Source organism: Meleagris gallopavo, chromosome 10 (assembly GCF_000146605.3).
Source record: "Meleagris gallopavo isolate NT-WF06-2002-E0010 breed Aviagen turkey brand Nicholas breeding stock chromosome 10, Turkey_5.1, whole genome shotgun sequence".
NCBI lineage: Eukaryota > Metazoa > Chordata > Aves > Galliformes > Phasianidae > Meleagris > Meleagris gallopavo.
In genome coordinates this window covers 13,906,560-13,925,443 of record NC_015020.2, presented here as the reverse complement: position 1 = coordinate 13,925,443, position 18,884 = coordinate 13,906,560, and the positions used below count along the sequence as shown (strand labels likewise).

Sequence of the window (18,884 nt, the reverse complement as noted above, 5' to 3'; positions counted from 1 at the left end):
GTTTGGTCTCCATCCCAGGGTTTGCTTCTCGTTTGGTGACGTCCAGTGTTGGATTGCTACGGCTGCAAGGAGTTCTGAGTTCTTCCAGGCTGAAAGAAATGCGTGTGAGCTGTTGGTGTGATGCTGGTGGTGCTGAGCTGCCCTCAGGAGGACAGGAAGTTGGGAGGGGTGGTTCCTTATGTCATAGGGGAGCAGTCCTGTCCCTCCCCACCTGAAGAGGGGCTCCTGGGGAGGAAGGATTGCCTCCAGGAGGAAAACAGACCCAAAATAAAGGGCCTGACATTCCTTTCACTGGACCTGCCAAGAGCTCTCTGTTGTTCACTGGTCCTGTTTGCGAAAGAGAGAAATTTTATTCTCAAATTCTGTTCTGAATGTCAGGACAGATTACTGCGATAGCAGACAGCCCAGCTTTGAAATCCAACCAGTCTACATTTGGGTTTCTTTTATTTTTCTCAGCAGAGGAAAATGCACACACGACTTACTAACTTGCATTATACTTAATCCCTTCTCAATTGTTAAGTTGTTCTCCCCCCCCCTGCCCCCCCCACCCATTTTCAGGTTGTCTGGTTGCAGCTTTGTTCTGAAACTGCAGTTGCTGCTGATGGATTCCCAATTAGGATGCAGTATTACTGCATTTGGGGTTTTACACCTCAGTGTTGATGAGGTTGTGTGTGTGTATATATAAAATATGTGAGATAGATCTAATAGCTTCAAAACATATTACTGGAGATTCTTCTCTGCTCATTTGTGGCCAAGGCTCTGATAAGAGCAAGAAGTTGGCAGTGCCCATTGTGCTGCATGGGGGGAAACCTAAGGATGCTTCCAGCTGTCCCTGGGTGATATCTCCAACATGAGGTGCTATTTCTAGTGCAGGAGATGATGCTGAGCACTCTGGCTGTCAGGATAGTCAATAGAAGGAAGGTGGGCACCTGGGGGTCCTGCTCACTGGTAGTTTTGCCAGGTTCAGTGTATTGCTGAGCTGCAGAAGCTTGTGAAGTGTCTGAATGCTCCAGTCCATCCAGAAGAGCTAACAAAGGGCTTTCTCCCTGGGGAAGGGGGAATAGCCAGTACTGATGTTTCACTGTGCAGGTAGAGAGAATCTGAGGATTTCTGCTCCGTGTGGGCTGGGTTCAGCACTGAGGTCCTAATCAGGAGAGACCTTTCCAATGCCGTGCTCTGGTGGCTTTCCTTCTCTTAGTCCCAGTGCCCAGAAGTCTTCCTGAGGAAGGGCTTTCCTGGGAAATGCCAGCACCCCTTATCTCCCCGCCTGCCACGTGTCCGTCTGTCTGTGTCTCCTTTGGGCAGGGCAAGGCGATGCCTGGCATGCTGCCGTTTCCTTGCCCTGCTGCCATGGCCCTGCCCTGCTTGCTCATTGCCACAGCCCTGAGGCGAGGAGCCGGGCGGCCCTGCGGCTGTCATCAGTGCAGGACGCGTCACCGCCGGGCATCCTTCCTCTCAGCCAGCCCTGTAACCTGTGGGGAACGTGTAGCGTGTGGGGTTTGGCTTCACTGAGCTAACAGAAGCATTAGCAGCAATATTTTGATGCCTTGTTGGCTTCAAGAATAAGTGGGAGTGGTGAGTGCTGCTGGTGGGCTCTGTTGGGGCACTTGTTGCTGTCCTACAGAGCAGCTGGCATGCTGAGCACAGCCAGGCTGAGGGTCTCGCCATGCCCTGCCCTAATCCTACAGCTCTCTGCTGCTCTGCGTGGCCAAAATCAACACGGCTGCCCCAGCTGTTGAGCTGTGAGTCCAAATAGGCCAGGAATATCCAGAAAAGCCCTGCAAGTGCCCAAAGATGTCTCCTGAACGAAGCATGCATTTCCTTGAGCAAGGGGTTTAGAGGATTAACTGATAATGTTGGAGTTCTGCTTTAGGTACTGGGTTATAAAATAGCTCATTTTCAGGGTAAGTGCCTGACTTGCTGCAGAATAACACCATACCATGGAAATTCATCCATGAGAGCACAGTGAGACCCTTAGCACAGGCACCTGCCTAGCAAGCCAGAGACTGAAGTCCATGCTTTACCAGCGGGCCGTGCACTTAGCAGCCTGCTGGGCTCTATCACTGAGCCTTCCGTACCAAGAATGGCACAAATGGAAGGATCAAACGCTGCTGTGAGGCCAGAAGAAAGCTCCATACAATGGAAGATGGTGGACACATGTAGGTGAACACATGTGCAGTGACATCTGGAAGGAAAACAAGCGAGCAAACATCTGAAGGTAAGCCACATCTTCATAAGTCCTGAAGGAGCAGCCCACAGGGGCTTGCTGCTGGCGTCACACCAGTAAGACTGTGGTTTTCATGTGTCTAGAACCAGTGAGAATCAGCATGATTCAGAGTGTTCTGTAGATTTGGCATATCTTTGGAGTGCTTCATTTTGCTATGGTTCCCTGCAGCAGTAATGTTAGCTTCCTTAGCCCTGTTACAGGGAATGGATGTAGGACAGCTTCAGAAGGACTCTTCTGATGCTGAAAGGGAAAGTGAAGGGCAAGCCCAGCTTCTCCAATGAGGTAATGCTTTTCTGCTTCAACATCTGCTGATTACCACTCTTTCGTGCCTCCAAATGCCTACTGCTGCTTACCTTGCTTTTACTCTCAAAAGTGTTATTTCAGCCAACCATGCTTGCATGCGGCCTTCTCCAAACAGTGCTGCCATGGGTGATGAAGGGCAACGTTTCTTCGGGAGAAGGTGTCAGGCATCAGTTTGCTCTGAGTCTGCTGTGCTTTAAAAAGCAAGGTCCTCGGAAATGCGCTTTGGATGGCATTGTGCACGTATTGATGATGTTTTCAGAGGTAGGATAATGGTGGAGGATGGCAAAGTGAACGTAACCAAAGCAAATATGCAGAAATGACTGGGGAGAGAGCTTTGTCAGTGCTTGTTTGTAGAGGTGAAGTCAGAGGCGGGGTGATAACGGCGAGACAGGAGGAGTAATGTGGAGGAGATGGATAAGGGGAAACTGTGAGTCTTGGGGGAAGCCTCCTGCTGGTGAGAGAGGTTTTCTAATGGAGAACTCGGCCAAGAACTTGGGTTTTGGAGAACAGATTCAGTGCATTCCATTAAGGGGATTAACAAACCCAAAGGGACTCTGCCAAATCGATGGCAACACTGTGTTTTTGTTTTGCTCCTCAAAAAACAATGGAAGAATCAGATAAGATAATCTCGATGCCAAAAGTCAACATGCCACCAGCACATTTGCGAAGCTGACTTCCTTGTTGTGAACTATATTAAGACCCAGTATATGGGATTAGAAAGGAGCAGCTTGTTTGTAGAAGAGAGTTGAATCATTCTGTGGAGGCAGGTACATTTGGCAAAGGAAGTCACAAAAATTTGGTGACTTCAGGCTGGTTGCACCCATGAGATCACCACGGTGTGAGGAGGCACCTGGGGAAGCCCTGAGTCATTGCTGGCTATGTGAGCATGTGGATGGAGGCTGTGGGGCACTGTAGAAGAGAAAGGAAACTTAAACGTTATGAACCCCAGACCTGTTAGCTCTGGAATGAGAAGTGAATCAGCACAGTTTGGGCCGAGTTTCAGTCCTTACTGTAGAAAGATAAATGGGGCGTTGGGCTGGGGATGAGCTTGTTGGACTTCTTCATGTAGTTGTGCTGGTGTCTGTGGACCACTGCAGTCAGACCAAGATGAAAAGTAGCAGAGGTTCTCAGATGCAGCACATGTGCCATCATCCCATTTATCCTGACATTTGGCTGTGGGCAGGGCAGGAGGACCTGGGGGGTGGTTTCACACCGATGGCTAAATCAGCTCTACCACACTGCTCTCGCTGTCCTCCTCACAGGAACAGAGGAAGAAAATACGATGAAAAGGGGCTCAAGGGTTGAGATAAGAACAGGGATGTTGTTCTTACCAAACTGTTCCTGTGTGGGCTTCCCATGGGCCACAATGTGGGTCCCTACTACCAGGTCCTCTTGCGCTCTCTTCCTCTGCAAACAGGGTTGTGTCCTCCCAAGGTGCAGGAGAGGAGTGAGGTGGGACCATCCCTCGTGTTTCATGCAGCACCGTGGCTTTCCTTGAGGCCAAAATGCTGCGGGGCTCTGGAGCATCCATTCCTCATCTTTTTCTAGCATAAACCCTACTGCAGTGAGTCAGGACAAGGGCTCATACAACCTCGTGTTCTATCTCGGGAGTAAAAGCAGATACACGTAGATAGCAGACCTTGGTAATTCCCAGCCTCCATCCCATCTCTAGAGCTGGGGATTTCCTGAACCTGGTGCTAGTAAATCCTGATAGATCTCTTCTCATAGCACATATCCAAGTTGACCTCAGAGGCTTTTTGCACCCTCAGCACCCTCTGGTTACAGGTCCTGCTGATCTCCTCTCCTCACTTGCCTTCAGCCTCACTCCAGCAGGGCTGCTTGGACAACATGGAAGGCTGCACAGACGGTACCTGTCCCCCCTCCCCAGGCTTCCCGTGATCTCATCCCATCCCGCTCTGCTCTGTGCATGCCCGGGCAGCCCCAGCCTTGTGTGCCGAGCTGCCTGGGAAAGAAGCAGCATGGCTGGGACGGAGCTGGAAGGATGGGATGGAGCTGGACAATGGGCAGCTGTAGGGACAGCCTCATTGGGAATCATTTTGTTCCCCCAGGACGATGCTATCGGGATGCCCTCAGGGTGCTGCATCTCAAAGCCCAAAGGCAGCGGGCGCGTGTGTGCTTGCCTGCTGCCCCAGGCTGGGCGCTCCTTGCTCACGGTGAGTCAGAGCCGGGCACACGCGCTCTTCCTGTTGGGAGTGACTCAGGTGGAGCAGCCGATAAAAAAGGAAAAGCAAACCTAAGAGCAGCAGCCTGGAGCTGGAGCTCCGCGTGCCCAGCGCCCACCTGGGGCTGCAGCGATGGCCATGTGCTGGCTCCTTGCCCTGGCTGCGTCCCTGCTGCCTGCAGCCCTGAGCACCAGCGGAGGAGAAGGTGAGGGCTGGGGAAGGCTGGGGGCTCAGCTTTAAGGCCTCGGTAATGGGGAGCCATTTGGGTCCAGTGGTGCTCTTCTGCTGGTTCCCACTCCATCGCTGGGGATAAACCTGGACCTGTAGGTGCTCTTCTTGAGGTTTCCTCTGGAGTTAGATTCCCAGAATCATTCAGTTGTTGTTTTGTTTTGTTTTTTTTTTTTTTTACCTGCGTCTCCTTTAAATAACTTGTTTAGGTGTAATTCCTTTATTGCTTTCTGGGGAAAGCCTGGCTGCCTGGGTGGGACGTGGGTGCAAGCAGGAGGACTGCCTGGGGAAGGGCTGCCTGTTTGTCTGCTGCCCGATAAGCGGGGTGTCCCTGTGCCCAAGGAGGAGCAGGGGACATCCAGCACCTGACTCTGTGCAGGGCTTGTGTCTGTGCGACCTGGGGGCTTGTGGGATGCATGGAGCCCAAAAGATCCAAATCATGTGTATTTCATAAATGCTGAGCAACTTCAGGGTTGTTTACTGTGTCTGTCATGCTGCTGCTGCTTGGAGATGTGGTTGCTGGGTTCGAAGCAGCTCCTTTGGTATCAGCTTTCATTTAAGTGTAGTGAAAGCTGATAGGGAAAAATAAGCGCTGAATGAGCAGGTTTTTAAAGGACAGACTGATAGGTTTTCCTGCTAATTGAGTAATTACTACAGCAGCCATAATTGCATTTCAGAATCCTGGTGTAGGTTTTTATTTCCCACCTCTGCTGGCTCCTTTGGCTGTGGGACATCTGAGCCATGCTGAGAAAGCCAGGGCTGCAAAGCACAGGGGTTGTGTTTCGTTGCTGCAATGGTTTTGCTATGTGGAGAGGCTGATGGAAGAAGGGCTCCTCACGGATGGGCTCATATGGGTTGGGCTAGTGGCCCCTCGGTGCTCTGCAGCCAACAGAGCTTTATGTTCTTGTTCTCAAAGCCAATCTGATGCTGGAGTATGCACTAGCACGGCAACCAACTCTTGATCATCATGCTCAATGGTTGGAAGCTTTGGAAGTGATATCCTGTTGGGTGCGTGACCCAGGCCTTCCACATCCCAGCGTGGCCCTTTGCCCTCCAGAGCAGCCCCTTCACCACAGCCATGAGAGTCAGGGGATGGTGGTGGGGCCTTGGGGCACCTGACTGCCTGCTGGAGCCCATAGGCTTCCAGGAGATCAGCAACAGAACCAATGACGTGGTGCAGCGGTGTCTCAAATGGCTTCGTGTTAGTGAACCTGGAATCCGTGCTAAGCCAGGAGTTGGCTCCGAACATGCTCCAGCCTTGGAGCAAGGCCTGAAAACAGGCGTTTGTTCCCTGTGGGAGCTGTGCTTGGCAACAGCCCTCGGATCACGTAGGGTGAGGTGTGGGTGGGGATCGGTGCCTCTGCATGGAGGGGTGGGGAGGGGACTGACCGTGAGCATGCAGGTGGGGAGTGGAAGCACTGAGTAAAAACAACCTCATGTTGTTTTTGCGTTCCTGTGGTGGACTGTTTCTGTGCTCTGTGCTCTTTGGTTGCTGGCTGTGTCCGCGAAAGCTCTTCTTACTCTTGGTACCACCGAAGGGCTGAGCGTGCCGGGGCTGGGAAACCTCCGTCCCTGTTTGCTGGCGCATGAGGTCATCTTCCTTCTCGTCAGCAGCTGCTCACTGAGTGTGCCTGTCTGGTATGTGTGCACTAATGGGCGTGCGAGGCAGCTGGCAGCACTGCAACATGGAGCCAGGAGGCACTGCATGGCCCCAGGAACCCCAGAGGAGGAGAACAGGGCTGTAGGGCTGTTTGCCAGGGCTGAGCTGTGCCACAGGAGCCTGGGGAGGGAGGATGCTTGTTCTTGGGCCTCACCCATGACTATAGGTCTGGGACCGTACCTGGGATCCTGAGGAGGCCCCTGGGGAACAGAGCTCCTCCCTCCTGAGCTGCGATAATGGGGTGGAAGCAGGTTTGGGAGCAACACTTCCAGGCAGGGCTGGGGGTGGCTGGGAGCAGTACAAGAGGAACTTATAACTGAGTGTCCAAGGAGGGCTACAAAGATACTAGGGACTAGAGTGGAAGATGCATGAGAAACAGCTGAAGTCCCTTCGTTGTTCAGGCCACAGAGGAGGCTGAGGGGAGACTTCATGGTAACCTGAAGCTTCCTCGTGATGTGGGGTGAAGAGGCAGACACTGATCTCCTCTCTCTGATGACAGTGATAGAACCTGAGGGAATGGCATGGAGCTGCAACAGGGGAGGATCAGGTTGGATATTAGGAAAAGGTTCTTCACCAAAGGCTGGTGGGCACCGGGACAGGTTCCCCAGGGCAGTGGTCATGGGTCAGCTTGTCAGAGTTAAAGAAGTGTCTGACAGAGCTTTGGGTGGTCCTGTGTGGAGCCAGGAGTTGGACTTGGTGATCCTTATGGGTCCTTTCCAACACAGGATAGTCTATGATTCTGTAATCTGTGATTCTGAGGAGCTGAAAAACTCATCTGAGATAAAGCTCACATTTAAATGCTGTAGTGCTGGTAACTGAGGTCTTGGCAAGTAGGTGAGAGCTGGTTTCATGAGAAGACCTGGGCAAGGCCATGGAGATGAGTGTGCCCAGAGAAGGGCACTGAGCAGCGCGGGGTCTGGAGCACAGTGTGATGGGGAGCAGCTGAGGGAATGGGATGGGACAGCGTGGAGAAGAGGAGCTCAGGGGAGACCTCATTACTCTGCAACTGTCTGAAAGGAGGCTCTGGTGAGGTGGGGTCAGCCTCTGCTCTCAGGTAACAGCGATAGCATGAGAGGTGGTGGCCTCAAGTTGTGCCAGGGAAGGTTCAGGTTGGGTATGAGGAAAAACTTCTCAGAAGGAGTGGTGATGCAGTGACACAGGCTGCCCAGGGAAGTGGTGGGGTCACCGTCCCTGGAGGTGTTCAAGAAAAGGGTGGTTGACATGGTCTAGAGTGGTCACAGGCACGAGCTGACAGTTGGACTGGGATGATCTTACCAGTCTTTCCAGCCTGGACAATTCTATGTTCCTTGGGTTGTGGTTGAGCTTCATATTCAACACTCATCCCTCTAAACCTCTTCGGATGCTGCTCTTTTCTTTTCTCCAGCTTGTGACTGCAACGGGATGTCCAGGCAGTGTGTCTTCGACTGGCAGCTCCTGATGGAGACAGGCAATGGGTATCGCTGCCTCGGCTGCCTGGGCAACACGGCGGGTGCCCGCTGTGAGCGCTGCAAGGAGGGATACTACCGCCAGCGGGATGGGGACTGCTGCCTGCCCTGCCTCTGCCACCCCCAGGGTATGGGGCACCCACAGGGACCAGTGTGCTTATGGTTGGGTTTTGGCTTTGTTTTCCAACCAGGGATGAAGGGTGGGGTCCATCTACTGTCAGCAAATTGTGCTGCCTCTCTGAATCCAACCCCTTGCTCTTCTCAGCATGGCGTGACAGCCACTGGGATGATGCTCAAGAGGTTTCTCTGGTGATGGCCGATGCCATTAGATGAGCTCACACTTGTGCAAAGCTGGGTTCTGCAGACCTTGCAGATGGTGGGAGAAGGAAAAGAGGAGAAGCAACCCCAAAATTCCCCAAACAAGCTGTACTGTGGCAAGATCTCTTCATGTCCAGGAGGGAGCCTGCTCCTCTCTGTCCTGAATTTGGCAGGTGACCAGGACCAGTGGCCCCACAGCGAACTGCTCATGTCCTTATCACAGAGGGTGTTGGCCAGGCCCAAGCACAGGGAGCTGAGTCTTTTCCTGGCCTCATGAGTCAGTCCCAAGGATTTTGTGTGTTGCCATGTTTGGCAGGATTCGTGAGGTCCCTTAATTGCACTGTAAAAATGAAAGAGTAATTTCAGAGCCCACACGGGGACAGGAGGTGTTGCAAAGTGCCCTCACTCTGGGGATAGGCAGAAAGAATCCAGAGGACGTCCCACCAGGCAGATGGTGGCACCTCCCTGATCTCCCTGTCCCACCACCCACAGGCTCCCTCAGCACACAGTGTGACAACAACGGCCGCTGCAGCTGCAGGCCTGGTGTGATGGGCGAGAAGTGTGATCGCTGCCAGCCAGGCTTCCATTCCCTCTCTGAGGCTGGGTGCCAGGGATATGGGCAGTAAGTATCGGGGCTGTCCTGAGCTGGGGCATCACTGCTGCATCCTCTTCCTGCTCACTTTGTCCCACTGTTATCCCACTGGGAGATTCTCTGATGTCTCATATGGTAATTGTGCTGGGGCGGTGAGCCTCTGGCTGGGCTGGAGGTCCCTTTAGTGTCCCCACTGTCCCCATTGCAGGAGCCAGCTGTGTGCCTGTGACCCAGCTGGCACAGAGGACTGCGTTTCGGGCCGTTGCGTCTGCAAGGTCAGTGTCACTGGAGAGCGGTGTGACAGGTGGGTGTCTGGAGGTTTGTGCCCTACAGAAGGCTGAGCACGAGAGGAGAAAATGCACGCAAATGATGTCATCTTTCTTTTCCAGGTGCAAACAAAACTTCTATAACTTGGATGCCAGGAATCCGGCTGGGTGCTCTCCGTGCTTCTGCTATGGACATTCGTCCTCGTGTGTCAGTGCTGAGAATTACAGCGTCCACAAGATCACTTCCAACTTCCAGCAAGGTGAGGCTGAGCAGGATGTCCCCACAGCCTCAGGGCTGGCATACCAGGAAGGATTTGACTGGGGGTGCCTTCTCCTTGTTTGCCCTCCAGGTCCTGAAGGATGGACGGCTGTCCATGAGGACAAGTCCCCAGCCGAACTCCAATGGTCTCCTCGCCACCAGGATGTGTTCATAGCAGCGAGGAGATGGGAAGCACTGTACTTCATGGCACCAGGTATGCATGGGAAGTATGGCACGGAGCTGAGCCCAGGCCTGGGCTCGTCTGGGGAGAATGGGGTGACTGAAGGGTCTGTGGGGCTGGGGAAGGTGTGAAATGGGCAGAATGAAGGGCCCATGCTGGGGAAGGGAGGTGATACCTCAGTGCTTCTACAGCCTGAGAGGTGGTGGTGGTGGCAGCCAGCACAGTGATACTTGGTCTGACCCCATAGAGCATGACTTTAGAAGGAAAGGAAGACGTTAAGCCTTTAATTTCTTCCTTCTGCTCTTCTCCCCTGCTTCCCCATGCAGCCAAATTCCTTGGGAACCAAGAGCTGAGCTATGGCCAGACACTCTCCTTCGATTACCGCCTGGACCGAGGGGGACGGCTGCCTTCTCCGCATGACGTGATCCTGGAAGGAGGTGGCCTCCGAGTCACTGCCCCCTTCTTGCCCTCTGGGAAGGTCCTGCCCTGTGGTGTCAGCCAGACCTACACCTTCAGGTGACAGGGTGCTTGGGATTGTGGAAGGAAAGGCTTTGGAAGCTTGTGGATTCAGTGATGGTCCCTCAGAGGTGGTCAGGCTCAAATAGCCACCCTCTTTGGACCTGGTTCAGCTTGTATGATTCTCTCCCTATAGACAAGGAGAGGGGAAGAGGGATTGTAGAAGATCTGCTTTGGGACTGGGAGGGGTGCTGTGCTTGATACAGGTTGTGTGGGAGGAGGGTGCTGGTGCTTTGGACTCAGGATGGAGATGGGAGAGAGCAGCTGGGACATCCCATGTTCCTGAACACTGCTTCCACCTGGCCCCATGTGCAGGTTGGATGAGCACCCAAGCAGCAAGTGGAGTCCCAGGCTGAACTACTTTGAATACCGCAGGCTGCTGGGAAACCTGACAGCCCTCTGGATCCGAGCCACCTTTGGGGAGTACAGTAAGTGAGGGGGATAGCAAAGGGGACGGCACAGCTCTCCTTGCTGGAGACACCTAGCTGGACACAGCTGTGCTAAAAGGTATTTTTAAAAGCGTTGTATAGTGGGCAGAGCTAAATCACAAACTGTTTAAGCTAGATGCCAACAGCAATGGGTGGAGGGAAGCAAAACCTTGGCCAAGGGCCATCTGCCCACGCGTGTTGTAGTTGACCTTGCAGAGATCAGCATGTAGATATGGGGCTCGCAGACCCAGCTGGGCTCTTGGTGGTGATGTGCCACATCTCCCACCAGGCACTGGCTACATCGACAACATCACCCTGGTATCTGCACAGCCCGCTGCCGGCATCCTCGCGCCTTGGGTGGAGCGCTGCCAGTGCCCCGATGGCTACCAGGGGCAGTTCTGTGAGCAGTGTGCTGCTGGCTACAGGAGGGATGCACCCCACATGGGGCCGTTCAGCATCTGCGTGCCCTGCAGCTGCCACGGTGGTGGGATCTGTGACCCGGATACTGGTAAGAAAAATCGTGACCTCTCTGAGCTTGTTGGGTGTGTGAGGTTGGAACAGAAATCAGTGAGTGATGCGGAAATGTTTTGCTGCCTGTGTTGTCAGAATAGCCTGCAGCGTTGCAATGTGAGCTCACTTTCCACCTTGAACAGTGATGTGGTTTGGTGGAGCCTCAATGGAGTCTCCTCAGCCCCTTTGCTTCACGTGCTGTACGTCCCCTCCTGTGTTTCGATTCAAAGGGAATAGCTGAGGCTCAGTTGTTCATCTTCAGAGCCGTGCAGGGTGTCCCACAGAGGGGACAGCTGGACTGATGGCCAACTGGTTGTCCCATGCCCTGTCCTTCCTTCTTTAGGTGAATGCTACTCGGGAGATGAAAATGTGGGGAACAGCATCAGCTGTCCATTCGGTTCCTACCGAGACCCCCGACCCCCGCACAGCTGCAGGGCATGTCCCTGTGGCCATGGCCAGAGCTGCTCAGTGCTGCCAGGCCAGGAAGTTGTCTGTGACCATTGCCCTCCTGGAGCTGCAGGTAAGGTTCAGATCATTTCTGCCATTAGCCCATCCCCTGGAGTCTTAATGTGCCTTATGTGGTGCTTGCTGCCTGGGATGCTCGGGGCTGGGGGACAGTGTCTTCTCCCCAAGGATTCCTCACCTGCGTACTCTTGCTTGTAATCAGGTATTTCAGCAAAGCACTGGGACACATCATGCTGTGCAAATGTGCATGCCCTGCCCTGGAAATGCATGCATACATCTGCTCATACAATCTTTTGGAAAGGCTGCTGTGCAAACAGATTAAGTTGATGGAGAAAGGGCTGATGGGGAGGGAGGAGAACAGAACTTAGAGACCCCAGCACAGCATAACTTGCCTAAGGAAAGTCACTGTGCCCATTTTGTTGTGAGCTTGATGTGCAGGGTGTGGAAGCCTACGGGCATCCCGTGAGAGGTGTGATGCTCACGTGTGGGCCTTGGTGTCAGCCGTGTCCCCATCCCTGTGGTCAGGTGGCCGCCAGCGTTGGTCCAAGATCCTCTCCCTTCCGCAGGGCCCAGCTGTGAGTTCTGTGCTGACGGCTATTTTGGAGATCCTGCAGCCTCCCAGCCATGCCGGCCGTGCCAGTGCAATGGCAACGTGGAGCCCAACGCCGTGGGGAACTGCGACCGCCGGACGGGAGAGTGCCTCAAGTGCATCCACAACACTGCTGGCTTCCACTGCGAGCGCTGCAAGGATGGCTTCTTTGGGAACCCCCTGGCCCCCAACCCTGCTGACAAGTGCCGGGGTACGAGGGCAGGGATGGGTGTGTGGGGCTGCACTGTGGTGGCCACAGGGTGCAGGAGGTTTCAGCGAGCCACAGAGCAGCTCCCTGGGGCCAAGCAGGAGCATCTGTAGTAGGCACAGTTTGAGTAACAGCACTGGGGATGAGTAAGGAAATCCATGCTGGAGTGCAAGAGAGCTTAAAGGGGAGGATGTGGTGTATTTGCACTTGGCCTTGTGGCTTTCAGTGTTTGCTCCAGAGCCCTGGCGGAGGTGCTGAGTGGTGTATGCTCTGCACACTCTCCCAGGCCAAGTGATTTTTCTCAGCCAGGTCTCTCTCTCCAGCATGGGAGGAGACACACCTGCAGATGAGATACAGGAAAGTGAGGTTAGGGAGAATCAGAAAGGATAGCGGGTGGAAAGACGTGCGCAGACCAAATGGGAGAGGGTCCTTGGCCACTGACCTCTCACTGTGCAGCTTGCAGCTGCAACTCGGTAGGGGTTGAGCCCCTGACGTGCCGGAATGATGGGAGCTGCATCTGCAAACCTGGTTTTGGGGGCCCCAACTGCGAGCAGAGTGAGTGCCCAGCCTGCTACAGCCAAGTGAAAGCCCAGGTGAGCGCCTACCTATCTGTCCATCCATCTCGGGGGTTGGGCTGTGGGTCCCTGCTCTTCAGGCAGAGTTGTGCTGAAGATCCAGCTTTTGAGAATCTTATAAGCAGTCACCCAGCATCCAATGACTTGATCCTCTGTGGTTGCAGGTGGACCTGTACTTGCAGCAGTTGCAGGAGCTGGAGCTGCTTTCCTCAGAGGTGCAAGCTGGAGGCGGGGCTGTGGGCCAGGAGCTGGAGAGGAAGATGCAGCTGGCCGAGGAGACGCTGCAGGCCATCCTCAGAGAAGCCCTCAGCCTGCAAGGTACCACATAATGGCTGCCATCAGGCAGGCTGGGGAAACAGCTGATGAGGATCTGCTTCTGGGTGGGGAGGACATTAGTCCTTTGTGCAGAGGCATCATGCAGAAGATGACAGTCTGGAGTGGTTTTCTGTATTTCTCCAAGCATGTCCAAGGCATGGGGCCACCAGAAGTCCAAGGGAAAGGACAATCTGTGTCATTGCATAGTTTTGTTGTCTCTGCCTTTGAGTTTCTTTTCACAATTGCGTGTCTCTTTCTTTCTCGCCAGCTTCTGACAGATCCCTGGAAAGCCGTGTGACCAGGCTGAAAGGACAAGGGTCTACCTGCCAGAGTGGCTTGGATGATGCCAAGGCAGCAGTGGAGAGGCTGATGTCTCTGGGCAGGCAGTATGAGAGGCAGGTACAGGACACCCGGCGGCTGCTGGTGACAGCCAGGCTGGACCTGAGCCGCAGTGGAGCCTCTCTGAGTCGAGCGGTAAGGGAATGTGTGTGTGTGTGCCATGCTTCAAACCCTGAATATGGCAGGCTATTTCTGTGGGGAGCCGGGAGCTGCTGATCAGGGTGGATCTGGAGGCTTAGCATGCCACAGTTACTAATTTCCTTGCCAAATGGGAAGCAAGGACAAGGAAGAGCATTCACACCTCTCTCTCCTCCCAGGCTATCCCAGTTTCACACTTTCCTGGAGGCTCAAACAAGATCTTGCTCCTGGCCCAGGAGGCTCTGAGTCTAGCCAACAGGTGAGCCACTCCTTGGGTGAGGGTAGGGGGCCCAGGAGCTCCCTATTCAGTGGCCTTACATGATGCTACAGCTCCACGAGCTCTGCAAAAGTCCCAAAGAAGGGGAAGAAGTGTCTGCAGGGTTGCCTTTGCTCTGCTTGCTTTGGGAGTGGTGCTGGGTGGGGTGTTTTGGAAGCATCTTCCTGGCCAGAGTTTGGCCTGTAGGCATGCAGTTGGAACAGGCAGCATCAACCCCTTCCCCTGTGCTCCCCTACCCTGGGGAGTGCAGGAGGGGCAAGAAAGGCAGATGACCCCAAGGTGTGAGTACCCATTCTCACATGTATCACATTGTCTGCAAGAACCTGATCTGGCACTGCTGGATAAAACTACAAAGGAGGTTGAAGGGGGGAATTTGAGTGTGCAGCCCTTATGACAAGGACCCCCCTGTGCCTTTCAGCCACATGCAGGCAGCCAACATCATTGAGCAGGTGGCGAAGGGAGCACAGGACGACTCACAGCAGGCACTGGAGCTGCTGCAGGCAGCTGTGAGCGGAGGGGCAGAGGTGCCAGGCTCCCTGCAAGGGCTGCTCAGGAAGTAAGTGCAGGGAAAAGGGTGTGGGGTGGAGGCTTGTTTCCATGCCCCATTCCCTGCATCCCCGGCCACATTTCAGAAACACTGGATGCAGGATGGTAGGACTTGGGTTTGCCCTTGGGTTCACTCTTCTGTCTGCACAGGTATGAGGAGCTGAAGTCGCTGGCTGGAGGCCTGGAGGCTGATGCCAACAGGATAGCTACTGAGGCAGACAAGGCTTATCAGAGCAGCCTGATGCTCCTCAGCTCTCTGTCCCGCCTGACCAAGACCAGTTTTGGGTCTTTTGAGGTGAGAGCTTTGTCCCTGTGGGACCAGGACATCCCCTTTCACTCACTGTGCCCTTCCTCCTGCCCTTTCCACAGCTCAGCCCTGTCCAGGGCCCCACTCCAGCTGGCCAGGCACTTGTCATCCCATTCCTCACTTGCCTGTGAGCAGTACGGTGACACTGGGCCTCCGAAGCAGTGACCCCTTCTTTGTGTTCCAGGGGGAGGCAGCTCAATTGAAGCAGGATGCAGCTGCTCTTCTGAGCAAGGTGGACACGTACATGGCACAGTACAGGCAGCTGCAGAGCCGCGTGGGCCGCTGGGAGGAGGAAATCAAGAAACTCTTGCAGAGAGGAGAAGGCGAGAGAGCAGTAAGACATGGGCTGATACCCCGTGTACACGGAGCTGCAGGCTCCCATTAGCACACCCCCTAGACTGAGGCAGGTTAATGATGTGCCCCAGGATAGATATGAGCTAGGAGGGCTCCCAGCAGCTTGAGCCAGTTGAGGAGCACTCATAGAAGCCTCTGCTGATGGATCAGACTGTGCTCTCCTGGATTCAGGGGCAACAGCAGGCATGTGGGGACAGGCTTGCGGGTCTTCTCTCTCAGCACAGCTCCCTGCAGATGGCTGTTGTGGTTCTTGTGACTGTTCTGGGATGCTCCTCTGGCGTGTCCTTCACCTCACTGTGTCCTCTTGGTCTGTCACAGATGCTGACTCAGCTGCTGTCCCAAGCCAACCTTGCCAGGAGCACAGCCCTGCAGGCTGTGAGTGCTGGCAACGCCACCTTTTATGAAGTGGAACAGATCTTGAAGAGCCTGCGTGGTAATTTTTTCCTTCTGACCCATCCCTTGCACCCAAGTTTCACGTTGCAGTGGAGCGTGCTGGGCAGGATGCTGATGGTCTCTGCCAGAAGTGCACTCCAAAGCAAGGTGGGAGCGTCACATGTTGCTTTGGGTTGGATCTACTGTGGGGAAATGTGTCCTCAGGGTCCAGTGGCCTTCTCAGTGCCCCAGTCAGTCCAGCAGCTCCTACAAGAAGGAGAAAACACCCATAGCAAGTCCTCTCTGGCAACTGCTCACTTCCTTTCCTTCCTGTCCTATCCCCATTGTTGCCAGGCTTTCTGGAAGTTGTCATAACCAAGCCAGGACTACAGGAGAGCTCTTCCTTCTCCGTGCCTTATGAGTTCTCACAATGTAATGCTCCGCTCCATTTTCTTACGTGTTTCTTTCAGGTTTTAACTTGCAGGCAGATGACAAGAGAAGGGAAGCTGAGGATGCAATGAGGAGGCTCCCAGTTATCAGCAGCATGGTGGCAAGTGCCAAGGAGAAGACTGACAGAGCTGAAGCCATCCTGGGCAATGCTGCTGCTGAATCCAAGGCAGCCAGCAGCACCGCAGGGGAAGCGAAGGAGATCACCTTTGGGATCCAAAAGGTGAGGACAGGTCCTGATGACGGTACCTTGGAGGCTGTGACTCCAACCATCTTTGCAGTGGACCTGATGCATTGACTTCTGTGCCTGTAGAGGAGTGTGTAGAGATACTTGAGCTGATTCTAAAAGAGTGAGTGCATGGGGATCTCTGCAGACAGGTTTATCCAGTGGGGATCTCTGTGGCAAGTCGCTTTAGCCACCTTGTGGTGGTCTCAGGTCTGTGGAAGGAGCCAGGTCCCAACAGCTCCAGTGTTGTGACTGCTCTGCCCCTGAGCATCGTGCCTTTGCAACCCCCAGGAGATCATGAGGCTGAGGCTGGAGGCCAACAAGACAGCCGACGGGGTCCTTGCGCTGGAGAAGGCAGTGGCAGCTCTGCAGCATGAGGCCAAAGAAGTGGATGGAGAATTCCAGAGCAAGGTTTCAGAAGCTGAGGCAGATGCTGCCATGATACAAGAGGTGGGTTCCTGGCTCCTACAGCCTGCACGCTTCTCTGTTGAATTTTTTTAGGGAAAAGTTTGCCTTACAGTTTCCATCTTTCTTTCCCCAGACTACCAAGGAAGCTCAGGATGTCCATACCAAGGCTGGCCAGGCTGGGGTGGAGGTGCAGGAGACATTGGCTGTCCTGGAGGAGCTGCTGCGTCTGATGAGTAGGTTTTATCATGTTGCTGTGGTGTGCAGCTGAAATCTGGGTGCTGCTGGGCTCTGGGTGGGGGTATTGAGTATTTCTTGGGAAAACAACACCTATGGATGGAGCTGAAGTAGCTGGGAAGATTAGTTTTCAGGCTCCACTCATGGTTCTCTCTTCCTTGTTTTCCTCCTGTGCTACAGACCAGCCTGGTTCTGTGGATGAAGAGGGCCTGGAACAGCTCGAGTTGAATTTCAGCAAAGCCAAAACCAAAACCAACCAGCTGAAGGAACAGATGTTAGAGCTGGAGCAGAGAGCCACTCTGCAGAAGGTCCGGGTACAGAAACTGGACAGCAGCATCGATGAGATCCTGGCAGACATTAGGAACCTGGAGGATATCCAGAGGAACCTTCCTCCTGGCTGCTACAACACAAAAGCCATCGAGTTACCCTGAGGCAGCACTGGGAGTCAGCTCACAGCAGGAGAGCCAGGCCCCTCTGCTCCCACAGAACCTGGCAGGAGAAGCTGAGCTTGGTTCTGTTGGATTTATCTTTACCCCCAGGCTCAGGGTAGTGCCTGCAGTTCATGAGTGTTGCAGCTGAAGTTCACATCACACTGGACCTGGAGAGTCTCTGATTTTCAAAACGATCCGTCCCTCAATTTCAGGAGGAAGGAGATGCCCACTTGTGGGCTGGGATTTGCTGGTGCCATTTTGGATGTGGCCTAGGGGTTCAGCAGCAGCAGGTGCCGCTGATGACCCTTTTCATAAAGCTGCAGGTGCTCCACCAGGCTCCTCAGGCAGATGGTTTCTATTTTGCCCAGCCCTGAAGGGATGGTTTTCCCATCAAAGCTCTTTCTGGGCAAACACAGGTTTCCCTAGTATCCTCTCTCTCTCACAGACACAACCTTTTCTTCCAAGACTGGTTGCTTTGGTTCTTGGCAGCTTCCTGGGTGTCCCAGAGCTCAGGAAGAGCAAGGTCATGTTTGCTCTGGGCAAGCATTTGGGATCCCATGACTCTCATCCCAGGCACAGGAACTTTCTCTGGGGGACTGCAGCCAAGCACAGGCATCTGAGAGCCCATTCCCACCCTTGCTGCAGTGCCAACATCCTAATTTGACCTGGTGAAGGATACTGAAAATGTCTCAAATGTTTCTCCACCTCTGGTTTGGTGCTGCCCATTCCCTCCCATCCTACATGTATGGTGCTGGATGTTCCCAAAGCACGCTAGATGTGAGTCATTGTGCACGAGGTTTTTCTACTGTAAATCTTTCCTGAGCACTGGAAGAACTGAAGACAACGGTGCTCCCTACACCCACCCACTGCTTTCCTGTGGACCCACCTTCAGTTTGACAGCATTTCCAGCTTTCTCCTGATGCCTTTTCAGGGGAAAAAGAAAGCCCAGAGCTCTCTGATGCTGAAAACCAGCCCTGCTGAAGTGCTCTGACCAGCATGGAGTGGGTGCTGGGCAGAGGGGAATGCTCTGAGGACCAAATCTTGTTAGCACTGCTTCTCTGGTAAAGCAGTGCCCGTGCTATTGCTTGGTTGAGGGTTTTCTGAGTAACTGTCTGTGTTATATTTGTATTTAAGTGAGATATGCTCTCACCTCTGGCATGTTTTCCTTCTCTCCCCGTACACCATAGGACAGGTATTACGGATCTGACATTATTCCTCTATGAGTTGGGTTTTTGGAAGGGAGGAGGCCAATAAATACTGAATGCTTTTGGTAAGCTCTTCCCTGCTGGTTCAATTCCAGCGCCGTGTTTTGGGCAAGTTTGGCCAGGAGTTCTTCCAGCAGCTTCTCAGGCTGACTCCATCTGGAGCTGGTTTGGGTTTCAAATGGCACAGCAGCATGGAAAGATGACACCAGTGGCATCTTGGGTTTTTTCCTTTTGTTTTGTTTATTACATAATTTAAACATTTTGCTGATAAAGTTTTTCTTTTGTCAATGACCATTTTCTTTATATAGCAACAGAAGAAAAAAAAATTTAGG

At 53.6% G+C, this 18,884-nt stretch overlaps 1 protein-coding gene across 1 annotated transcript; it reads left to right on the top strand.

Moving 5' to 3' along the window:
- Positions 1-4,755: 4,755 nt before the first annotated feature.
- LAMC2 (laminin subunit gamma 2) lies at positions 4,756-18,836 on the top strand. The gene is made up of 23 exons (XM_010715828.2): positions 4,756-4,918; positions 7,986-8,174; positions 8,857-8,986; positions 9,165-9,260; positions 9,346-9,482; positions 9,573-9,695; positions 9,989-10,178; positions 10,494-10,606; positions 10,896-11,114; positions 11,460-11,636; positions 12,148-12,381; positions 12,835-12,971; positions 13,118-13,271; positions 13,537-13,742; positions 13,925-14,004; positions 14,441-14,578; positions 14,719-14,863; positions 15,060-15,209; positions 15,548-15,662; positions 16,072-16,271; positions 16,566-16,724; positions 16,816-16,915; positions 17,097-18,836. Exons 1-23 carry the CDS (start codon positions 4,846-4,848, stop codon positions 17,345-17,347), a joined length of 3,516 nt encoding a protein of 1,171 aa, XP_010714130.1. The 5' UTR covers positions 4,756-4,845; the 3' UTR covers positions 17,348-18,836.
- The last annotated feature ends 48 nt before the right edge of the window (positions 18,837-18,884 follow it).